Source organism: Centroberyx gerrardi, chromosome 4 (assembly GCF_048128805.1).
Source record: "Centroberyx gerrardi isolate f3 chromosome 4, fCenGer3.hap1.cur.20231027, whole genome shotgun sequence".
NCBI lineage: Eukaryota > Metazoa > Chordata > Actinopteri > Beryciformes > Berycidae > Centroberyx > Centroberyx gerrardi.
The window spans coordinates 30,134,643-30,159,751 of record NC_136000.1 but is presented as its reverse complement, the minus strand read 5'-3'; the positions used below and the strand labels follow the sequence as shown (position 1 = coordinate 30,159,751).

At 42.8% G+C, this 25,109-nt stretch overlaps 1 protein-coding gene across 1 annotated transcript; it reads right to left on the bottom strand.

The window, feature by feature from the left end:
- Nucleotides 1–313: 313 nt before the first annotated feature.
- LOC139916508 (globoside alpha-1,3-N-acetylgalactosaminyltransferase 1-like) lies at nt 314–24,771 on the bottom strand. Its single transcript, XM_078283267.1, has 10 exons — nt 24,678–24,771; nt 22,849–22,932; nt 22,510–22,542; nt 18,118–18,141; nt 17,023–17,052; nt 7,400–7,534; nt 6,175–6,307; nt 5,082–5,277; nt 2,820–3,039; nt 314–1,515 (listed from the first exon to the last, which is right to left on the bottom strand). The coding sequence occupies exons 1-10, from the start codon at nt 24,683–24,685 to the stop codon at nt 1,377–1,379; spliced, it is 1,002 nt and encodes a 333-aa protein (XP_078139393.1). The 5' UTR covers nt 24,686–24,771; the 3' UTR covers nt 314–1,376.
- Nucleotides 24,772–25,109: the final 338 nt, after the last annotated feature.

Below are 25,109 nucleotides of genomic sequence, written 5' to 3'. Positions count from 1 at the left end.
TAACAAGGATGCGGGCTAGCTCGTCACAGATATGTCTTCATTTCAAGTGCATGGCACTACATTTGGAAAGAGATAATATACCCTTGGAGGTTTGTCAGTTTAAAATTGTATTTCTTTTTACACCTTTCTAACAAAAAGGCAGAACTAGCTAAGCAGTTGTTTATAGACAGCGCTGACTGTATGTTATGTTAATGAAATGATCAGCTCAGCAAAAATCAGATTTCTAATAACGTTGTGTGACTGAAATTTTAGGTTTTATTTTTGTTTCGTTTTTTTTAAAGCAGAGGATGAAAATATAACATGCTGGTGGATTTTTTAGTGCAAATGTAAATCAATAAATAAAGAAAAATAATGATAATCAGGTTGCTAAGAGGCCTTTGGGGAAAAATTCAAAAACAATTATCTTTCCATTATGTCATCATGGGTTGGATGTATTGTTTTTTGGTTAGATGGGTTGTACATATTCTGCTGTAGACTAACCCTAAAGTGTAATTAACCCTTTTATTCCAGCGTGCTCTGGTCTTGTATGTGATGTAGCATGTACCTTCCAAATCCATCAGCTTCACGTTCAGTTGTTGAAAACCATAAAGCGATATCAAACTACAAACCCAGAAATAATTCTTAGTAAGAGCATATACAGACAATTTAAGCATTAAGTTCAAGTTTCAGCGTTATTTGTCCTAATGGCTAACAAACAACATTACATAAAAAAACAGGCACAATATTACATAAAAAAAACACAGGCACAACAAACAATGCAAAAATGTAAACTGTGTACATTATAAACAGAATTCGTTTGGTGTGTGAAAGATATACAGACGTTGGCATTCAAGCATATCCAAACATAAATAAGGCCAGCATAGACATAAAAAGACATATCAGTGCTACCAAGGGTCCTATTGGCTATTATATTGGTCTTTCTGTGTGTGTGTGTGTGTGTGTGTGTGTGTGTGTGTGCGCGTGCGTATGTGTGTGTGCATGTGTGGTTGAAACAATTCTAGGAGGAAACCCTGGTGTGTATGAGTGTATTTTTTAAATTGGATAACATTGTACAAAAGCCATCAGGTGCAGTGCTCAATCCATCAAAAACTCTGTATTAGTTTTCAGTAAAGTGACTATTACTGCTACTGCAGCAGGTATTGCACCATATAGTGGAGTATTCAATATGGTAAAGCGGCCTATTATTATTATCGATCAATACGTGCTGCATCAGCTAGTGGACCTTTCGGACACAGCGATGTCCCTCATAACCATAAATGCATTCTCTCTCCATAAAATCCGTCTAGTTCCTTTACCTGTGATTGGGCCAACATGACACTGATATTATCACTGATATTGTCAACATGGCACCCACAGTTGAACCTGGTCAGACTGTATCAGTGGCCATGTGTGACGTATTTATCAGTGTAGGTGTTTTGGAAGTGAAAGAGCCGGATGACCCAGGGCTTGGTCTTGGTGTGGGACCACTGGTACTCAGGAGAAAGCAGCTTAGTGGGCTTGTTGGTCAGGAAATACCTGGAAGGATATACAACACACGGACATGTTTGTAGTTCTTTTACCACAAAATCCTCTCATAGCAAAACACCATTTGCTGTTCCCTAACCTTTCTGTGCCTCTGGCTACAGATAGATGAGATGTCAGACATTGTATTTGTTGGTGGTTCTATAAGCCTTGCGTTTGTTGTTTTCCCGACCTTTCTGTCTTTACTTGCACTCAGACAAGATGCTATGTCAGCATTTGTGATTCTCTAACTCCCATCAGCCATGTCTGCACCTTTTCTTATCACTGGACTGGGTAAAGCAACTATGCAATTTTTGCATATTGGCGGCCCCAAATGGCAGCAGGAAGTAACTGTTTGAATTTTAAAGGATAAGTTTGGTGATTTTGGACCTACAGTATATATAATATGTCTCTTACATACCTGTCGTACTTGGACACGCAGACAATATTGACTTCAGAGTCAGCTGTTGGTTGAAACGATGAGTTTCCTCTTGCTGCTAACAAAGAGTCTAAACAGAGTTTGTCAAAATATCTCCAAAAAAAGCTAGTCTGTGAAAACGATATGGAGACCAACTGATGTCTTTATTTTCACGTGGTGGATAGTCTTCCACCAAAATCTACCCACCTTGATGTAATTGTTTACAATCTGACATGACCATCCGCAAAACTAGATCATGCCGCCAGTAACGCAATATCACCCACAGCAGTCTGTGCTGCAGCAGAGAAAAATAGCTCAGTGATTTCCTGATTAGTGAAAGTGTGTGTAACAGAGGAATTATGTCATGTTTACTCTCTACTCTCCTGTGGAGCCTACAAACGGCATTTTTGGAAATATTCTGACAAACCCTATTTGGACTCATTGTTAGCAGCAAGAGGCGACAGCTGATTCTAGAGCCAATATTCTCTGCGTGTCCAAGTACTACAGGTATGTAAGAGACAAATTATATATAGGTCCAAAATCACCAAACTTATCCTTTAAGTACTTAACTTACTTTAAGTACTCAGAAATATCTAACATACCTAACATTTTTGACAAAAGGTGGAAATATCTTCATTTGAGGTACTTTGATACCTTGTATTTTTTCTTTTCTTTTAAAGATGCTCATAAAACATGCATTTTCCAGTTTTTGATCCACAAACATTTGGACAAGATTTCCTGCCAGTGACCATAGCCGACACCAGAATTGGGATGGGGCGCTCTTCTCTATTGCTGCCCCACTTGAATACATCCAATTTTATCCCTTCTCAAATCGAGAAGAACCTTCCTCTTTGCCTCTCCATCTTTCCCTCCCTCTATCTCCCTCCACGCTTCTCCTTACCTGTTTAGATAGCTCTCTTCTTGCCGCACGGCCTTGACTCCCTGGGCAGCATCAGCCTCATAGTTTTCTCTGCAGGTCTTGGCTAGGGTATGGACATCCTTCAGCCGCCCTCCAAACGCCCCCCCACTGTAGTAGAAGTCCCCCTGTCCTGGGGCCATGTAGGCCTTCGATAGAGGATGGTGCTCGTAGGGAAATGCAGCTCGTTTGGCAGTGTAGTAACCTGGAGTCATAGAAAAACAGAGGGTTTTTTGTGCAAGTATGACTACGTCCAATTAGACCCATGTTTAATGATAGTAGACTGCTACCTGAGTGAGGCTAGACTTAAAGGAAAACTCCACGCTTGGATACTCTTACACTGTTATATTACCAAACAGGTTTCTGGGGCCAATTCTTATTGCCAATTTTTTTACTTTTTTTTTTTGAACGGGCAGTTAAAACAGTGATCAGCCAATCAATCACCAATGATATATTTACAACGTTTATGTTTATGTATTATGATCAGTGGCCAATCGATCGGTGCACCCCAAATTGCTAGACATCAGCAATCTGTCATGTTCAATGCATTCTAGGAGTTATTTTGTGATCAAGTGTTGCACTTTCCCTCAACTTGCCTCCTCTACTTCTACGTCCAACAAGTCCTCCAACCCATACGACCACATAGGTCGTTTGTTCCTACCCTCTAATACGACCCACATCAGCGTTTCCAGCGTGATCTCACAAAAATACGTGAAATGAAAACGACCCACAAGAGCGTAAAATTACGTGAAATGAAAACGACCCACAGGAGCGTTTCCAACGTGATCTCACAAAAATACGTGAAATGAAAACAACTTGGGTTATGGTTATGGTTAGGCAACTAAAACAACTTGGTTAAGGTTAGGAAAATGGTTTGGTTAGGGTTAGATTTGGAAATGCTGGGAATCGAATCCGGGTCGCCGACATCGAAGGCAAACGTATACGCCCATCCGCCATCCCCAACCACAACATCCTTACTTTCCACCGTGTTATTTCAATGTTGAGAGAAACGTGACAGTCACGTGACGTGGACACAGACCAACGTAGCACATTGTCGTTATTTACACGACCGCTAGAGGTCGCTTAACTTTAAAACGTAACTATAGGTCGTAATAAGCTGCTTGTACAAACGACCTATGGGATCGTTATTTGGGGGAGGACAGGCTCTCTACGTCGGTTAGTGGTTTCCTACTTTTCCCAGAATGCCTTTTGACAACCCCCAGAGAGCATGCCTGAACTTGTTGCATTCAATCAAAGGTGGGTGTATATATACAGTATGTACATATACTGTATAAATACAGCTAGCTAGCTGACTGTGAGTTCATGAACAATGAGGCTGTTGTTGGTGGAGAAACCGGTCTCTCTGCCTCTTCTACGATGGATTTCTCCCTCTATGATTGTTGAATGTTGGTGCAAAATGGCGGCTCTAGAAAGAAGCCCTTTCTCTTTGAACAATTACTGTTGATGTTTTAGATAACTGAAAATTGTAGCTGTTGGAAATATCTTGACGTGACATCACATTGTCTATGTTTGGCCAATTATCCGTGGGAATAACAAAATTCAAAATGCATGTACATGTGGAAAATGGGTGGACCACACATTACATTTTTCTATGGTCTAAGGGAGCCTGGTTTCCCGAAATTTCATGAGATGAGCATGATGTCTTAAAATATAAATGTAGTCTGTACACGAAAAGTGAGAGAAATATGTTTTCCCATCACTAAAGGACAACATGAAGGAGACATGACTAGAAACAGGTAGCACTCTGACATTGAACTAGTGCAGTGGATGGGTGTAAACATTTGCCTTTGACTCTGGCTACCCGCATTCAAATTCCAACTCATGCAAATAAATTTTCAACTGCAAGTGAACTATGACCAAAATCTTAAACCACTTAACTTTAACCACTGTTTCAGTTGCCTAACCTTTTCATGTGACAATCAGGTGAAAATGTCATGTCCAATTCCTGCTGTTGTCACATAATCCGTTTGTGGTGGAGGAACTTCACATTATTTGTGTCCACAACATGTAATCTGGGTTTCAGAGTTTCATGCTCATTTCACAAAATTTGATGACACCGTGTTGGTCAAATGAGGGCCTGTCTAGAAATCTAGTGCCACTGCCATAGTATCATTTGGTAAAAACTCTGTAATATCCTCAGTGCATTATATCCAAACTCTATGTATGTATGTATGGCTCTGTTCTGACCTATAGCCAAACTCTCTCCATGTATGGGTCAGTAATAACCTGGATGTATTACGGCAACCAGTCGCTCTAGAGTCTCTGTTCCCCAGCGACCGAGGAACATGGAGTCCACATCCAAACAGAAGATGTAGTCGGCATGGTTACAGAGGTCAGTTTCTATTATGGTCTGGATGAGTTCCATCCTGCGGGTTGAAATCTGCTCCCAACGGTGAGATCTGGGCAGCGGGAGCACTGTTAACTAGGAGGAGGAGAAACATTTTAACCAAAAAACGTAACCAGTCTAAGAGATAGGAAATCAGATTTGTCATTTCAGAACAAGAGAGCCTTGTAACATATGTTTTTTTTTACCCTCATTTCTAACCGAACTAGCTGGATGCAACACTAGATTCTTGTAAAAAAATATCTCCGGATAGAGATAAAGTTCAAGTCAGACCTGTGTCAAAGAGTAGCTGCAAAGTCTTAGCATGTTTTTTTTGGTGGCTAACTCTTAGCCCAGGGCTAACGATTCACACAGCATTCTTGTTAGCCCAGGGCTTACATGTCTGAATATTCTATGGTAATAAAACACACTTGAGCCTAGGAATGCCATGCATCGTTGCTTAGCAACGTTGTGAAGGAGACGCAAAAGTGTTTTAACCCTGTTCACACAACCAACAGATAACCCTGGTTTTAAACAACTTTCTGGGGATAACCCTGAAAAGTTGGGGTTAACCCTGCTCCAGAGCAGGGCCAGCTAGCCCTGGGCTAAAGTCGGGGTTATCCCACTTTGGAATTTGCCTGTGTGAATCGTTTCTTATCCCAGGGCTAAGTGCTGTGTGAAAACCACTTAGTAACAGGTGGACTATTCAATTACAGAGAAGTATAAGAAAATTATAATAAATCAACTTAAATATACTTTACTGTGATTGTCTAAACCTTCTGGGTATGCACTGCAGGCTATTGTCCTATGTCGCAAAAAACCCACCTTCTGTGCAGCAAATTTGTCTAAAAAGGACAAGAGTGTTTGCAAAAACTCTTATTGCTCCTCTTGCAAATACTATATGGCTCAAGTCTGGTTAGCACTTTATAACTTCACTGCATTTGGGTTAAAATGTGTCTGTCTGCAAATATTGATTTAGAGGGTTACAAATTTTACCTGTCTGCCATGGGTCATGTTGACTGAGGGCACCTCATTTGGCCGGTCGGTAAAGACGTAGTAATGAACTCTGAGACCAACGAAGAAGTGCTGCTCTGCTGTCACCAGGAAGTTCCGCAGGAAATTAGTATACCTGGCAGGAGGTGGACTGTTAGTGGAGAGGAAAAATGTCCCTGAGCTGGAAAGTTTAAGATGCAGCTTCTTTTTAGGGAAAGGTGTTGCCAATGTTGTCTCAGACATTGCTGCTAGCAGGTGTGGAATGGGTTAATGGGTTATAAAAACTGTCAGTTTACTGTCATACACTACTGAAAATAATCATCCTGCGAGCTTTAACTTCAGGTTACGTCTTAGCCGGTTTATGCTACAATAGGTTAGCTGTATGCAGCAGGCAGCTAAGCTAACTAGGTCTCTTTGCCCACTTGGAAATTCAGAAACATCTCAAACTTTAGAAAGCTTGTGTGAACATTATTAAGTGATTAAGGACTTCTTACAACATAAGTTTATTCTGACATTCTGTCCTGAAAGAGTGGATGTGCTAAAATGTTGAGCTTCTCAATTAAAATGCAATGACTATACTTCAAAATCTATTGAATTATTTTTTTTTTTAAATAGTATGATTGAATACATTTGTGAGATTTTAATTAATTTAATTAATAATTTTAATTAAAGAGTGACTAAACCCCAAACCCAAATCTGTGGTTAAGCCTGACATCTAATGGTGAAAAGTTGGGTACTGCACTTACAATCTGCTATTGGCTGGTCTTTGGTGCCAGGTGATGTCACCTTCTATAGAGTGGTGTATAACAGTTGGATAACAGTTGTACAGCAGTGGAGTATAACAGGTGGTGGCATCACCTGGCACCAAAGATCAGCCAATAGCAGATGGCCAGTTCAGTACCCTACTTTTCACCATTCGATGTCAGGCTTCACCACAGATTTGGGTTTGGGGTTTAGTTACTCTTTAAATTTGTTTTGATCACTTTCAAACTATTGCATATGTATCCATAAGAAGGCTGACATGTTAGGATTAATGTGCCAATAATTTGCATAAAACAATTGTTTGAGATGAACTGTTATTTTTCTGAAAGTCAAAGATCTCTCCAACAGAATCTTACAAAGAACAGATATAGGTACCTACTTGAAAAAATAAAATGTACTAGGTCCACTTCATGCATTGACTACATTTGCAACTGTATGTTTTTGAAATAAAAAGTAGAATACGTACTTTCCGACGGCAAAGACAGTGGTGGCTATGGTGATATTTAGTGGCTGATAGATGCTGTCCATCAACAGGGGATCAAAGGTCATTTCCCAAACAATAGGAGCCAACCAGGGGGTAACTGTCACCACATCAGTACGTCTAAAACACACACACACACACACACACACACACACACACACACGAATGAATATCCAAAATCTGTGATGCTATTGTGGTGGGAATTTTTATTTACACCTACTGGTACACCATGAAGTAACCACTAAAGATACACCATTTTCCAGGAAGTAAAAGTAATGGGATATTGATATAAAAATACAAGAAAACCCAAGTTTTGTAAAAAATGTTGGCATTTGTAGCAGCCAATAATGTAATAACTACCGTTAATGTAATAACTGCCAATAACGTAATAATTTTTCCGTTCTTAATGTAGTAAAAGTCAATAATGTAATAACTGGCCAATAATGTAATACATTTTCTGAACCAATAACGTAATAACTTTTTGCGCATAATGTAATAAGTTATTACATTATTGGCTGGTTATTACATTATTAGCTGGGTTAAAAAAAAATCATGAAAATGTAATAACTGGAGCCGATAATGTAATAATGTACTTATATCACTTTATTTAAGTTTTATTTATTGGCTATAAAGTGTCATACTTCCATGACACTTACCCTTACTGTTGCCTCTTTCAAATAGCTGCTCAAAAACCTGACCCCACACACACACACACACACACTCACACACACACACACTAGGAATTATGACTATTTATTTGTTTGTGGTACTTGATGGTTAGACTTATCTCCAGCCCTGCCTTCTACTCCTTAACCATTTGAATACCAAATGAAGTGCGAGCACACATGTTTGCAAACACAGACAATTACTCTCATGTTGTATAATATGAAATCTATACCTCTTTGAAGATGCTTTGTCCTCGAATACAAAGACCACCATTTCTTTTCATGAAAAATGTCATCTTTAATTAAACATATTTAAATCACTTTTTCAAGCAAACTGTTTCAACCACAATATTATAGCTATTCAGCACTCTCTCTCTGTATTTATACCAAACCTGACTCCTGAAAGGTTACATGAAAATGAATTACCAAATCAGAATCCTTGCCCTATTTACATCCCTGGCTATTTGAATACAGTCATGACAAGCTCAACAAAGAGTCTAAAACCGAAGCAAATGATATCTATAGTTTATTCTTGAAGACGTGTATTTTCTTTGGCAGTCCCCATAATTGACCACTAGATGGCCGTTGATTGACAAGTTATCCAGTCATATGACTCTGACATTAGGCTTTCTTCCTTTCACTTTCCTTTCCTGTCACTCCTCAGCGGACAGACTCCCTGCCAAACGGTCTGGGAGTGGTCCAAGGCAGGACAAGGCACAAAACCTGCATTGGGCCAGCGCCCTCCTCTGGGCCTGGGCGTGGCTCAAAGCAAGATCTCTCCAAAACTAAAAACTTAAACTAAACTAACAAAAAGGAAAGAAAAAAAAAAGAGGGAGGGGGTTTGGGTCCTTCCCTGACCCGCGCCGCCTGTCTCCCGCTGGGGCTTCCGGTTGTGTTGCTGGAGGGCTGGGTGGGGGGCCTCTCGCTCGCCTTTCCGGTGCCCCGGTCTGGCCTCTCTCCTCATTGCTGTATAATTGTTATGTTAATTATTATAATGGTCATTATTATATTATATTATATTGTATTGTATATAATGATGATAGTGATAGTAATATTATATTATTATCATATTATTATATTATTGTTATTATAATGATATTGCTGTTACATCATATAGTTATTTTCACTATAACATCAACACTACCTCTTTTTCTCTCTCTCCGCCACACATGCCAACCTGTAATCTCCGCCCCCGGACTCTTATCATATCATCACATACATCATCATAACTGTCATGGCTCTTGCCATGACTCTAGTTTTCCTTGTGTTTCTCGTTGTTCCCTGCCCCCTGTGTGTCTCCGCCTCCCTGGTTTGTCTTTCTGTGTTTGTCTGTGTCTGTCGTGTGTGGCGTGGGCGTGGCTCCCTCTCCTTCCCAGCTCCTGGGCTCCTGAGTTGCCGATACACCTGAACCTCATCACTCATCACCTCCTGTATATCAACCCCGGCGTACCTACCAGTGGTCGCCAGATTGTTCCACCAACTCCGTGGTAGACACACTCTCGGTCGCTCTGCACTTTATGTCTGGACTTACCTTGTGTATCAAGTTCTGTTAATGTTGATCGTGTCTCTCCTGTGCCCAGGATTTCCTCCATGAGTCTCTCCACCTGCCCACGCCACATCTGCCAGCCACCCAGCTTTTCTGCCTGTCCGCCAGCTCGTTACACTCCAACCCGAGCTCCAGCCAGCCGTCTCGCTCGCCGGCTAACCCACCAGCTCGTCAGCTCGCCGGTCAGCCCAGCTCCGATCATCTTCCCTACTCCGGCTGCCTGCCTTCATCTCACCACTTCTAATTCCAACCTCCAATAAATCGCTTTTCCTTTTACATTTTGTCTGTGTCTGCATTTGGGTCCAAGAAGACAACCATTCCTAACAGAACAATCTGGCCAAGAATGGACCCAGCAGACACTGACACCCTTCGCCAGGCTATCGCTAACCAGGGCGCACTCGTGGGCCAACACGACCAGACCCTCCGGGACGTGATAGAGACCCTGCGGTCACTTACCTCCAGTGTGTCCCAGCTGACTGGACAAATGGACCAAGTTGCCGCGCAGTTTTTGGCTCCCCTGACCGGGACTGCAGGTCTATCCTCTGCTGGTCCTTCACCTCCTCCGCCGCCAGCCATTCCGGCTCCGCTTCCTAGAGAACCTTTCGTCCCGACGCCTGAACGCTACACAGGAGATCTGGGAACTTGCCGTCGATTCCTCCTGCAATGTTCCCTTGTGTTTGAACAACAACCCTCCACGTATATCTCAGATAAGTCCCGTATAGCCTATGTCATTGGGCTTTTGAGTGGTCAAGCTTCTCTTTGGGCCACAGCTGTTTGGGAGAGTCAGTCTGAGATTTGTAGTTCATATGACAGATTTGTAACAGAGATGAAGAAGGTTTTCGATCATCCCGTTCGAGGCAAGGAAGCCTCAAAACGGCTCCTTTCTCTCCGTCAAAATTCTCTGTCAGTAGCAGAATATGCAGTAGAGTTCAGAATTCTAGCGGTAGAGAGTGGGTGGAATGAGGAGTCTTTACAGGGAGTTTTTCTCAACGGTCTCAGTGAGAGCCTTAAGGATGAGCTAGCGGCTAGGAATGAGACGACTAGTTTGGACTCCCTCATTTCCCTCTCGATTAGGCTTGACAACCGCCTTAGAGAGCGCCGCAGGGAGAAAGCTAGCCGTTTTTCCGTTTCCTCTCCTAGTTGCACCCCTAGAATCCCCTCTCGTAGCAGCTCTAACCAGTCAGTCTCCCTCGGGGTTACTGCCAGTCAGTCGTCTGTAGTCGCCGTGGACGAGCCCATGCAGGTGGGTCGAACCCGTCTTTCCCCAGCGGAGCGTCAGCGACGGATGAGGACCGGCGCCTGCATCTACTGTGGCCAGGACGGTCACTTTCTGGCAGCATGTCCGCTTCGGCCAAAAGAGGAGGCTCGTCAGTGACTGTGGGGGTACTGATGAGCCATACCACCATCTCTTCAACTCCCCGCACTCGTATGCAGTTCCATGCTTCCCTGCTCTGGAAGGAAGATTCCATCCCGGTGCTTGCTCTAGTTGATTCCGGCGCTGATGCGAATTTCATTGATGCCAATCTGGTTTCCCAAGCTGGCATTTCCACCGAGGCCCTTTCTTCCACGCTGGAGGCAAATGCACTGGATGGCAGGCTTCTGGCTCGGGTCACCCACCGTTCCGTACCCCTCAACCTCCTCATTTCAGGAAACCACAGGGAGTCCATTCAGCTCCACCTGATCTCCTCTCCTCTCGCTCCTGTGGTTCTGGGTCGGCCCTGGTTAGAGTTGCATAACCCGCATATAGACTGGTCTACGGGGACGGTGGTTAGTTGGAGTGTCTTCTGTCATTCTCATTGCCTCCAATCTGCTCTGGCACCTGGGGAGTCCGCCGTTTCTCCCTCTCCCGAGCCTCCTGATCTCTCCTCCGTGCCTGCTGAGTACCATGATTTGGGAGAGGTATTCAGTAAACAGCGAGCCCTCGCCTTACCTCCTCATCGGCCGTATGATTGTGCCATCGATCTGCTACCCGGAGCTCCTCTGCCCTCTAGTCGTCTCTACACCCTGTCTCGTCCTGAGCGGGAGGCCATGGAGAAGTACATCCACGACTCCCTGGCCGCCGGACTTGTTCGTCCTTCCTCTTCTCCCGTAGGAGCGGGGTTTTTCTTCGTGGCCAAGAAGGATCTTACCCTGCGTCCTTGTATTGATTTCCGTGGTCTAAATGATATAACGGTAAAGAACAAGTATCCTCTTCCTCTCATTGACTCTGCTTTTGTGCCCCTACAACAGGCTACCGTTTTCTCCAAGCTGGATCTCCGGAACGCTTACCACCTTATTCGGATTCGAGAGGGAGACGAGTGGAAGACGGCGTTTAACACTCCCCTGGGACACTTCGAGTACCTGGTGATGCCCTTCGGTTTAACCAACGCTCCCGCCGTCTTCCAGGCTCTCGTTAACGACGTCCTCCGAGACATGTTGAACCGCTTCATCTTCGTTTACCTGGATGACATTCTGATCTTTTCTCGGGACATGGAGGAACATACCCAGCATGTGCGGTTAGTGCTCCGTCGTTTACTTGAGAACAAACTGTTTGTGAAAGCCGAGAAGTGTGAGTTTCATAAGTCTTCTGTGAGTTTCCTGGGTTACATCATTGAGCGGGGACAGGTGAAGACGGACCCGGCCAAGATCCAGGCAGTGTCGGAGTGGGCTAGACCTACTACCCGGAAACAACTCCAGCGATTCCTGGGGTTTGCTAACTTCTACCGGCGTTTTATCAAAGACTACAGCAGAGTTGCAGCTCCCCTAACCCGGCTAACCTCTCCTGTTTCTAGCTTCTCTTGGACCCCTGAGGCTGATACCGCGTTTAACCACCTCAAGAGACTCTTTACCTCCGCCCCGGTTCTGATTCACCCAGATCCCTCTAGGCAGTTTGTGGTAGAGGTGGATGCTTCTGACCCGGGAGTGGGGGCTGTGCTTTCTCAGCGTGCGGCCGACGACATGAAACTACATCCCTGTGCATTTTTCTCCCGACGTCTCTCCCCTGCAGAGAGCAACTATGATGTGGGTAATCGAGAGCTACTGGCTGTGGTTCTGGCTTTGGAGGAGTGGAGACACTGGCTGGAGGGCTCCGAACATCCCTTCATCGTTTGGACTGATCATAAAAACCTCTCCTATCTCCGTTCTGCCAAACGACTGAACTCTCGTCAAGCTCGGTGGGCATTGTTCCTTGGCCGTTTCAGTTTCACCCTCACCTATCGCCCTGGTTCTCGGAACGTTAAGCCTGATGCTCTCTCTCGCCAGTCTGCACTCGAGAAATCAACCTCTGAGCCGGAACCCATCCTTCCCTCTTCCTGTGTGGTTGCTGCAGTTACGTGGGAAGTGGAGGATGTAGTTCGAGAAGCGCAACGCACCCAGCCAGATCCAGGTAATGGTCCTCCTAACCGTCTGTTTGTGCCTGAATCCGCCAGGTCCCAGGTTCTCCAGTGGGGACACGCCTCGAAGCTCTCCTGCCACCCCGGTCTCCATCGCTCGCTGTCCTTCATCAAGCGGCGATTTTGGTGGCCCTCTATGGAGAAGGATACCAGGGGTTTTGTGTCAGCCTGCTCTGTTTGTGCCCGCAGTAAATCTTCTCATCTTCCTCCAGCTGGATTACTGCGACCTCTACCCGTTCCCAGCCGTCCTTGGTCCCATATTGCGGTGGATTTCGTCACCGGCTTACCTCCATCATCTGGTAACACTACCATACTTACCATTGTTGATCGGTTTTCGAAGTCTGTCCATTTTGTTCCCCTTCCTAAACTCTCCTCTGCCACTGAGACAGCTGATCTTATGGTTAATCATGTGTTCCGGCTTCATGGTATTCCACTAGACATTGTCTCCGACAGAGGACCACAGTTCATCTCTCAAGTGTGGAAAAGTTTTTGCCAGGCGCTGGGTGCCACTCGCAGTCTTTCCTCTGGTTACCACCCCCAAACGAACGGCCAGACGGAGCGGGCAAATCAGGATTTGGAAGCAGCTCTTCGGTGTGTCACAGTGCGCAACCCGTCCAGCTGGAGTTCACTCCTACCCTGGGTCGAATACGCTCACAATTCCCTCACCAGCTCCGCCACAGGTATGACCCCTTTCCAAGTCTCTCTGGGTTTCCAACCTCCTCTTTTTCCCGCTCAGGAAGAGGAGGTGGCGGTGCCGTCCGTGCAGGCCCATCTCCAGCGGTGTCGTCGCATTTGGAAGGCGACTCGTGCCGCCCTTCTCCGCTCTGCTGCCCGTAACCAGCGCTTTGCCGATCGCCACCGGACTCCTGCGCCTGCATACCAGCCGGGACAAAAGGTATGGCTTTCCTCTCGGGATTTGCCTCTGCTGACAGAGTCTCGCAAATTGGCGCCCCGTTTTGTGGGTCCATTTGAAATTGAAGGGATCGTCAATCCATCTGCTGTGCGCCTTAAGTTGCCTGCCTCCATGAGGGTCCATCCCACGTTTCATGTCTCCCTTCTGAAGCCTGTCTCTTCCAGTCCCTTATCGCCTCCCACCGCTCCCCCTCCACCTCCCCGGATGATCGACGACCATCCAGTTTACACTGTGCATCGACTCCTGGATGTTCGCCGCCGTGGCCGGGGGTTCCAGTTTTTGGTGGACTGGGAGGGATATGGTCCTGAGGAGCGTTCTTGGGTTCCCAAGCGGGACATTCTGGATCCTTCTCTCATCCGTGATTTCTATCGGGAGCATCCGGATAGGCCTGGTGGGTCGCCTGGAGGCGACCGTTGAGGGGGGGGTACTGTCATGGCTCTTGCCATGACTCTAGTTTTCCTTGTGTTTCTCGTTGTTCCCTGCCCCCTGTGTGTCTCCGCCTCCCTGGTTTGTCTTTCTGTGTTTGTCTGTGTCTGTCGTGTGTGGCGTGGGCGTGGCTCCCTCTCCTTCCCAGCTCCTGGGCTCCTGAGTTGCCGACACACCTGAACCTCATCACTCATCACCTCCTGTATATCAACCCCGGCGTACCTACCAGTGGTCGCCAGATTGTTCCACCAACTCCGTGGTAGACACACTCTCGGTCGCTCTGCACTTTATGTCTGGACTTACCTTGTGTATCAAGTTCTGTTAATGTTGATCGTGTCTCTCCTGTGCCCAGGATTTCCTCCATGAGTCTCTCCACCTGCCCACGCCACATCTGCCAGCCACCCAGCTTTTCTGCCTGTCCGCCAGCTCGTTACACTCCAACCCGAGCTCCAGCCAGCCGTCTCGCTCGCCGGCTAACCCACCAGCTCGTCAGCTCGCCGGTCAGCCCAGCTCCGATCATCTTCCCTACTCCGGCTGCCTGCCTTCATCTCACCACTTCTAATTCCAACCTCCAATAAATCGCTTTTCCTTTTACATTTTGTCTGTGTCTGCATTTGGGTCCAAGAAGACAACCATTCCTAACAATAACTGCTTTATGTTATTGTCTGTATGTCTGTCCATTATGTCTGTCTTGTTTATCTTCTATGTCACTCTTTTTTTTTTTTGTAATGCTATTTCACCAATAAAAAATAAAAAAAATAAAAATAAATAAATAAAAAGGCTTTCTTCCTTTGTCTGCAAACTTCTGTCTTCCTTATCACTCATGTTGAAAGGTAATTAGTGATTTTATTTAATTTAGTAAATATAGTTTATTTAGTTGAGATTCATGCACATAGATTAACATTTCTTATATATTTAGTGCAAGAGGATATACAAATTTGTGAGATCATTCTAATTAACCCTCAGAGACCCGCGGGGGCGTCTGCGCCCTCGGCCGACATTATTGCCCTCTGGCTCACCCTGAACCTGGGCCTCTGGCTAACCCTGAAGTTCAGTCTATGGCTAACCCTTTGGTTGACATGGTAGTGGATCCTGGCAATGAGCCTGGAGCTCAATACCTACCATCAGAAATCTTATCAAAAATTATTGAGTTATCTCTCAATCTAGATATGTCAGTGCTGGGGACATTCAATAGAGTCTCACTCTTATTCCGTGAACTATCTAGACTATATCATCCCAACCTGTACATAAGAGAGGCACTTGCAGAGAGTTTGAAACTGGACAAAGAGAATGACTGTTCCATTAGTGTTATGAAGCTACACAAGGCTGCTGGACGCAGCAGTGGTCTCAGCACACATAAAAGAGTTATTTAGTAAGGACAAACGATGGATGAAAGCCTGGATTCTGCCCAGTTACATAGCCTTCGGACAGTTCAAAGTTAAGGACATCTACTGGAAGAATTAATGACCATTTTTTTGTTGGTGTTTTGTTTTTGTTTTTTTCGGTCAGCAGATAATTTCATTTTGATTCTCTCGAGTTCTTTTTTATATTTGTAAATGAGTGGAAGTTACTTTCCATTTGAGATTGAACTTTACCTCCAGCACCTTACCTCCATTTTCTCAAATGTACAGTACAGTATCAAGAGAATGTTTAGTTCTTTAAAAAAGGGACTGTAAACCGTCCTTTATTATCATTATAAAACTGAAAGATGTGTTACCAAACTTATCTTTGTAGGTCATGTTATATACTATATTTTACAGTTTACAATTTTGCATTAAGAGGTTGAAAGTTCAGCACAAGGGATAATAGTGCCAGTTTGGTTGAAGTTATTTAAATACACTTGATTAAAGATTAAATTTTTCATGGAAAGAAGTGGTGGTCTTTTTTATTTGAGAACACAGCATCTTCAAAGAGGTATAGATTTCATATTATACAACATAAGAGTAATTGTCTGTGTTTGCAAACATGTGTGCTCCCACTTCAATTGGTACTCAAATGGTTAAGGAGTAGAAGGCAGGGCTGGAGATAAGTCTAACCATCAAGTTACACAAACAAATAAATAGTCTTAATTCCTAGAGAGAGAGAGTAGGTGTGTGTGTGTGTGTGTGTGTGTGTGTGTGTGTGTGTGTGTGTGTGTGTGTGTGTGTGTGCGCGTGTGTGTGTGTGTGTGTTTTCTCAGAGTTAGGACTAAGATTCAGGGGTCAGGATTGGTCAGGTTTTTGAGCAGCTATTTGAAAGAAGCAACAGTAAGGGTAAGTGTTATGGAAGTCTGACACTTATATGATATGATAATAAATAAAACTTAAACATAGTGATATAAGTATATTATTACATTATCGGCTACAATTATTACATTTTTAATGATTTTCTTTTTAACCCAGCTAATAATGTAGTAACCAGTCAATAATCTAATAACTTATTACATTATGCGCAAAAAGTTATTACGTTATTGGTTCAGAAATTTTATTACATTATTGGTAAGTTATTACATTATCGACTTTTATTACATTAAGAACTGAAAAATTATTACGTTATTGGCAGTTATTACATTAACGGTAGTTATTACATTATTGGCTGCTACAGCATTTATTGTTAAATAGGTGGACATTATGACACAGAAAATGATTTAACAAGGTTAAAAAATTATTTCAAAACCACAAAAACTCTACAGAGAGAAAAAGACTCACCCCACCAGGATGCTGGGCTGCTTGAACCTCCTGTATAGGGCAACACCATCAGAGAATCTATGAATGTCATCAATTTATGCTTCCCAGGAGTTTTGAATCTCATATTTTTTTATGTTTTATGTCCACTACAATGCAAAAGCCATTCTGGGGTTTGAGCATTGAACCCTGTTATGAAGCACTGAGTCATTGTCAATCTGAGTAAGGTATGGGTATGAGATATCAGTTTTGTCAATGTATGGGCTATATGAAGTATTTAATCATGACTTTAATCAAATTATTCAAATTCTCAGAGGAAGAGAACTTAAAACATTATTGGTTATGTATAAAGCAAGAAATGGTCTGCTTCCAGACAATTTACAGAAGTTGTTTTCAACAATATTAGGTGCCTACGACTAAAGAAAGAAAAATACCTTCAGAAATCAATATGCGCGTGTATTTCAGTATGTGGGGTAAGATTGTAGAATTCTCTCAAGGATGAATTCAAATGTTGTTCAAATGTAACTCAGTTTAAGAACAAATATAAAAAAAAAGTCAGACAATACAAACTTAAAGAGTAACATTCAGGTTGTTTTGTATTTACGAGTGTAAATAATTTACAAATGTATTTATGTATGTAAAGATGTATCTTACACTCACACATGTATTGATTTTTTTTTCTTCTTTTTTTAGAGAGGTGATCGTGGCAATTAGGCTATTTTATATAAGCCAGAAAAAAAGAGGGGTAGGAATTTATAACTGTGCACGTCTACCTACTCTTTCTGTATTATAATAATGTATCATTATTATAATTATTATTTTTATTATTATTATCACTAGTATAAAATTAACAAACTTGTATATTTCATTTTATATGCAAATTTCGTTTATTTGTTTGTTTGTGTAACGGTAGGCCTACATGATCGAAATAAATCAACAAATCAATCAAAAGAGAAAGTGTTGGGTAAGTAGATTGACTGACTGAGTTCTCTGGTTGCCAGTTCTGGTTGCCAGCACTGAAATCTGGATTGTTGCCAGTTCACAATCCAGATTTCAACTGTTTGGTATAGGAAGTGAACCAACAGCCTGTGGGGTCAAGGTCCTTTCATATATACTCACCCTCCATTAGTGAAGTGGGAGGATCTAGTAGAAAGAAAGGGAAAAAAACATAAGTAGCAGTGACTTACAATGTTTCTTTCCACTATTGACACTATTCCAGCCATTTCACCAAACTGTTGCAACTCAGAGGAATTCAGGAAGGCTTCAGCTGATCAGACTAACTCAGCAAGCATCCACAAGTGAAGCAATCGTCAAACGCACTCCCTAATGTCAAGCCTTTAAAATGACTGTTCAGGCTGCTGCTGCCGTTGCTGTTATGCTGTCATGAGTCTTGCAGCTTTTGTTCACCCTCCCCCTCCCCCAGCTCCACCTGTTTAGTTCTGCTTTTATGTACTATATGGGGCACTCCCTGACTTAAAGTCGAGATGAAATGAAAAATGCATTTTTAACCCTTTTAGATCACATCCCGGGTCATATTGTGCACCTATTTAACAATATATGCCAAAAAAAATACAAAAAATACATTTCTTTGTATTCTTACATCAAAATCCAATCAAGTTTTCTTCCTGTAAAACAAAATATGCCGTGTGCTTACGTAAGCATGAACCAACCAATTTCAACCAATAATATCATGACATCCACCCATCAATCATTCTTCAACCTCTAGCTAGCCACACCGGTCATATAAAACCGCACTTCACCGTTTAAGGGTCATAGCTGACAGAGCAATATGGAGAGAGATAGGAAGAGATGTGTGTTTGGATATCAGTGGGCAAAAACTTTGTTTTCATTTCCAAAACAATGTCGCTGAGGTCTAATTCATTCATCTCTACCTTGTCCTCCTCCTGATCTAACAACAGGTGAGGGAGGTGTGTGTGGAGCCAACAGTCCTCTGTAGCTCGGTTTCTCTCTGTAGCTAAACTCTAAGCCCCGCCCACTGTTTAGCGGTCCAATCAAATGCGAAGGATTTGATTTAAATCCCTCTTGTAACTGTACACTGCTCAAATATTTCGTTTCACTGGGAAATACGTCACAGTACAGAAGCTAAAGACGCTCTAACTTCCGTTTCAGTGGGACTTTAACTATGCAAATCTAATGTACCATGTAACCATTAACATCAATACGCGAGTGAACTGCAGTCTAGAGTTTCCAGAAATGCCTCAGTGGTGAATGTGCTGAGAGTTATAGTAGAGGCACGACTCATTACACAACTCCTGTCACATGAGTAGGCCTACAAGAGGAAATGTAGCTGCAAGCAGCAATATGGCAATATGTTTAGTCATGAGGAAAACGGGACAATAGGAGGACAAAAATGATCTGTTAGGCCTGAATTGCATCTTTAAACTGTTAGAGGAACTTATAGATCATAACAATAGGCAAAATTAACATTAGCATATTAGCATAGTCTTTTACCATGAAAGATTAGTGTGAAGAACTCCCCTTTTGCCCTGGGTGTTGTGCTCTGATGCCCCTTATTGAGAGGTATGTTTTACTGTGTAGCCTTTGTTTCCTACAACTGTTTCACTGCTAATTTTAGTGATTGTTACATTGATGTTTCAGAGGTTCCAGTACTGCTGCATTTGGCCTTCCACCATAGACCCGCCACAATAGGTTGCTGGGAGATCCATGGTTGATAGGAGACACAGCAAATGTGTTTGTGTCCACTGAAGTAACCTCCACATTAGTTCATCCCACTTGGTGTACAGTGTGTGGATGTGCTCTCAACAGAGCAACTAACAAACTTTTTGTATTTTGTAGGACATCTGCCACTCCTGCTTTGCCTTGTTGGTTGTTTTTTTTTTTTATCAAATGTCTTAAATATTTATCATTTGTCTTAAATATTCATGCCTGTAAAGCGTGGTGATCACAACGGTTTCGGAGTGATCCCACGGCTCTGATTTCCTATCTGTTAACAGTTGTAAGTGTTTGCTTTTTCTAGAGTGGTTGCGGCCGTACTCGCTCTGGGGTGGTGTTCAGTATAGCGGCTCCCTCCTTATTGCATGCTTTCCTGTAGTGTTAATTGATCACTTCTTTTCTTTTGCGGTGTATGTGTGGTGTTTCCAACACAAGTGGTGTTAGCCAGAGTGCCATTTAATGCCCGTCTTTCAGAAACCACACATCAGTCATCAAACACGCCAATCTTCATCTGTTTGTTACCTTTGTGATCTGTGGACAATAATTCATCAATTTGCCTGTGTTGTAACCTCCTGCCTTTATTCAACATTCAATACATATTCTAAACTTTATAAACTGGACTCTGCCTTGTGTTTGATCCTGAAATAAAGCCAGTGAGTAGGAATCAAATTAACCAGCCGGAACAACTTGTTTATAATTAGCATAGTACTACGAGTAATCAGTAGGCATCATCTACATATTGCATACACCCACACGTTCCAGTTATTGCACAGTTCTACCTAAGAATGAAGCTATATTGCACAGTCCAGATTGCCTCATACTATCCCCCTCCTATTTAAGATGTTATCTGAGGACGGGACAAATGAATTTTTAAAACAATTGAGTCTACCTTTGGGCACTCTGTATTGTCTGCCAGAGGGCAGAAGCTCATGCTCAGAGTGGAGGACATGAGATGGCTCAGCCAGTATTCTATAAGCACCTCTGAGCACTGTATAAATGAGTTCCCTGTTCCATTACTCTGTGTCGCTTACTTTCTCAGACCCACTCTGTGTCTGTAAGCTATACTAGTATACTATTAAAGTCGAGATGAAACGGCATTTCGAGAGTATCTAACTTCCGTATCGTGACGTATTTCCGAGTGAAACAGGAAAGACAGGCGGGACATAACGTTGGGAGGAATTTGATTTGAACGTTGAAAAGTGGGTGTGTCATAACACCCGAAGACACACCGAAGTACCATGCTGTTGCTAGCTAGCTAACTAATGAATCTTAGCCTCTTAGCTCTGTGCGCTAAAAGTTGAAGATTGATTGATGGGTGGATGTCATGATATTATTGGTTGAAATTAGTTACGGGCATGCTTACGTAAGCACACGGCATATTTTGTTTTACAGGAAGAAAACATGATTGAATTTTGATATAAGAATACAATGAAATTGATTTTTGGTATTTAACCCTAACCCTAACCCTAACCCTTGGCATATATTGTTAAATAGGTGCACAGTATGACCGGGGATGTGATCTAAAAGGGTTAAAAAGGCATTTTTCATTTCATCTCGTCTTTAAGCAGTCGCTCCAGCGAACTCCTAAAATGGTTTGTTTATTGCAGTGCCCCACACAGTCGCAACTCAATAGAACGCCTTTGGGATCCGGTAGAACGGGATGTTTGTACCATGAATGTGCCGCCTTAAAGAAATATGCAGGAACTGGCACATCTGTGGAACCTTTCCAGCTCCTTGAGGAATCTACGCTGTTCTGGTGGCAAAAGGCTGTGCTACCCTGTACTAGCTTGGTGTAGCTAATAAACTAATAGCCACTAAAGAGTATGCCTCATGTACGTATATAAGCCTAACTAATCTATACTCTACCAAAATATAGTGACAACAGAACATGTCGTCTAGCTCAGGGGTTCCCAACCCCTAGGCCGCGGAATTATAATTTTCTTTATCATAAAAAAAAAAATTCAAAAAGTGTTTAATTTTCGCACCTACACCAGTCATGTTATTTCATCCAAAACATAAAAAAAATCGAAATTATGTAGTTTCTTTGAGCAGCGGCAGCCCTGTGATCGGTGGAGTTTTGAATGTTCATTAGTTCCGGTTCCGAACTGCACAGCACAGTGCAGTGTACAGGCAGAGATGAGTGGGCCTCAGCAAACCTCCATGGACCATTTCAGCAAACAAACGTCGCTGCAACATGGGCTTCATATCTCGTTGCTCACCGAATTGCCAAAGCTAAAAAGCCCTTTACAATCGGAGAGGAGTTAATTCTGCCCGCTGCAAAAGACATCTGCCGTGAACTTTTTGGGGAAAAACTAGCTAGCATGGTAGGAAATTACTGCCACTAAGAACAGACTTAGAAGCAGACTCGATGTGAGGAATACCCTGCGCGTCTCATTGTCAACCATCACGCCCCGATGTTCTTGTGGCCGGCAAGCAAGCCCAGGGGTCTCACTGACACGAATATCAGTAAGTTGATGCTCATTAATATTTGTAAAGCTAGCTTGATCTCTACATTTACTTTTAGAAATGATAGGCTGAAATCACTGTGTGAGTTGCGTATTGAAGTAATGTCTTTAGTGACGAAGAAATGTCTAATTCTGAACCGTTGAAATAGGCTGTTATTTACATAAAATTAGCCTTTGTTGCCACCTGCTGGTGAGTAAATATATGCAACTAAAACCGTTGTAAAACAATAATAATAGCCTACTTTTTAAAATGCACTTTTTTTTTTTGCTACGATGCGGTCAGCGATTGTTTGTTTTATGTATGCGCCAGTCCATGGCACAATAAAGGTTGGGAACCCCTGATCTAGTTTACCTGATTAACTGGCAGCCCAAAAACCACAGAAACCTAGGGAGAGGAGAGGAGAGGAGAGGAATGAAAATTCAACAGGATCCACACCATTTAAAAGAGGAATATTTAGAGCATTATATGTAATTACAGTCTAAACTAAGGAAATAGCATGAATACCATGGTGAAAATAGCAAATAATGAGCTTTATTAGAGGTGAAGTATAGCTAAATTGAGATATTTTTGCTGTGTGATCAGTCAGTACGTAAATGTACGAAATGGAGCCACACCAAACAATGACTACAGCAATTTATCTTACACCATCACAACTCTTGTAGATGCCAGTCTTTGTCATGCCCTACTCACCTCACGCCGACGGCTACAATAAATAGGAGTAGAATCGGTTTCCTATGGAAGTTCAGCTGCATCATCACTGTCCATTCAACAACCCTGGAAGAAATGGAAGAAATGATGCCAGTGTTCAAAGTCCTTCCAAAAGGTGTCCTGGTGGCTCAGTGGTCTAACCCCTCACTCTCTCTCTTACCCAGTCTTTCCTGTCTCTCTCTATTTTGAACTGTCAAATAAAGGCAAAAACAGCAACAGTCCCACTGCACCCTGAAACTTAGAAATTGAGATGGGTTAGCTGGCAGAAGATTTGAAAATGCAAAGGAGATGTGGTAATAGTTGTCCTGGTTAATCAGGATTTCCGGGTTATTTTTTCATATTTTTTCTTTCTTTATAGAGATTTCATTGGTTTTTCCATGACCACACCTATGGGTGGGACCTATATCCACTCTGTAAATGAGGAACACCTGAACCTGTCTGATTCATTGCAAAACCTACCTGACGAAGAGCCCGTGAGGGCTCGAAACGTTGTATTTTTTTAAATGTAGAATAAAGTAAACAAAATATTGGGAGCTGCCGCAGTGCTGCGAGTCTTTTTGAATTTGCGTAAAAGTTGTCCTGACCAGCAGCCTGCAGGGACACGTAATCCCCACCGTGCAACCAGCCAGTAAAGCCTAGCTCACACTACCAGACTGTTCAGTGTTTCCCATACATAGGCTCATTTGTGGCGCACCACCACAAAATCAAAAGTTGATCAACGTATAAAAATTGATCTAAACTGATCTCTAATGCGCCTGATGTGCACATCATGTCATGTCTGTCATTTGGTGATGCACAGACCAGCAGACCAGTTTTGCATTCAATCTGACAGAGCCTCCTGTTGTGAAAACAAAAGTGAAACTTTAACATCCACAATTTGCTCCAAACTCACATGCTCACATCCTTGTTAATCTGAGATGTGCAAAACTGCTCAACACTCAGGTAACATGAGTGCAGTCCCGAGTCTGGCATATTAATCAATCCTATTGAAATTAACAGCTTCACACTGCACATGCCCTACCAGACAAGACCGACCAAATCAAACATGTTCAGACTGGACAGACCAAATGAAACATGTCTTGTCAAACAAATCTTGTCATGCAAAAGAGCCAGAGTCTCCAGTCTCTGGAGCCTGTTCACACTACAGGATAATCTGTGCCGACGGTCAGGATGGCCCAGATGGCCTTAGAATCACCTTTAGCCCAGTTTAGTCGATTCACTAAACCCTCAGCTATGGCAAAGTCTCTGCATCTAATATCATTTGTCTCCAAAACATCCAAACCTGCTTACATCAAATACATTTCTGGGGACAAAGTAGAGCAATGACTGGTGACTGACTAGATATTATTCGGTCAGTATGGTAAATTATTAGACGTAGGTCACCAAGCTTTCAAATTAGAATCCCTTGGAATTTCTTGATCTCTGTCTTCCATTAAAACAATAAGAACAACAAGATGGAAGAAAAGATATTAAGATAAGGTAAGAATGCACTTTATTGATCCCCTGGATGAAATTTGTGTGCCACAGCAGCAATTGGTGGAACAATGCCAAGAAAGTACAGGAAAGGTAATAAAAATAATACAGGAAAGGTAATAGGACAGGTAATATGAATAAATATAACATTATAAAATGATAGTGCATAGTGTCTGTACCCTTTACCCTGTCCCTGTAACGTCCTGGATTCACATCTGGTCTGGGACCTTTGTTGCGTGTCATTTCCTCCTCTTTCCTTTGATCTTTCGTGTCTCCCTTTACTATAAACTATCAAATGAAGGCAAAAATGAAAACTATAAGAAACAATTTGGACTCACCTTGCCATACGCAACCGATTCTCATAAATTAGCCACCTACTCCCATTTCCTCCTTTACAGATAAGATGCTCTCATTTTCGTCAGAGGTTTTGAAATTTGCTCCAACTGTTTCTTTTTCTCTCTGTCTCAACCGTCAACTGACTCCTCCTTCTCCCTCCCACCTTTGTCCAAATTACTACAGCGTGAGGCTGCCTGTTCTCAGGGTAAACTGAGCCTCACTGGTTTTACAATGTTTACTTTTGATATGATGTGCCTCGATGCTATTTATTTACTGCCGCCACTGGTAAATACTAGCTTGGTCAATTGTGCTGAAAACAAAGCTTAAAACTGGAAAGATTCTCTTTACATTATATTCTGGGCAAGCTCGAATGGCACAATGCAAATATTCAGTGGCTGGTAGGCTTATGTGTTCTCATGCAATGCTCCTACAGC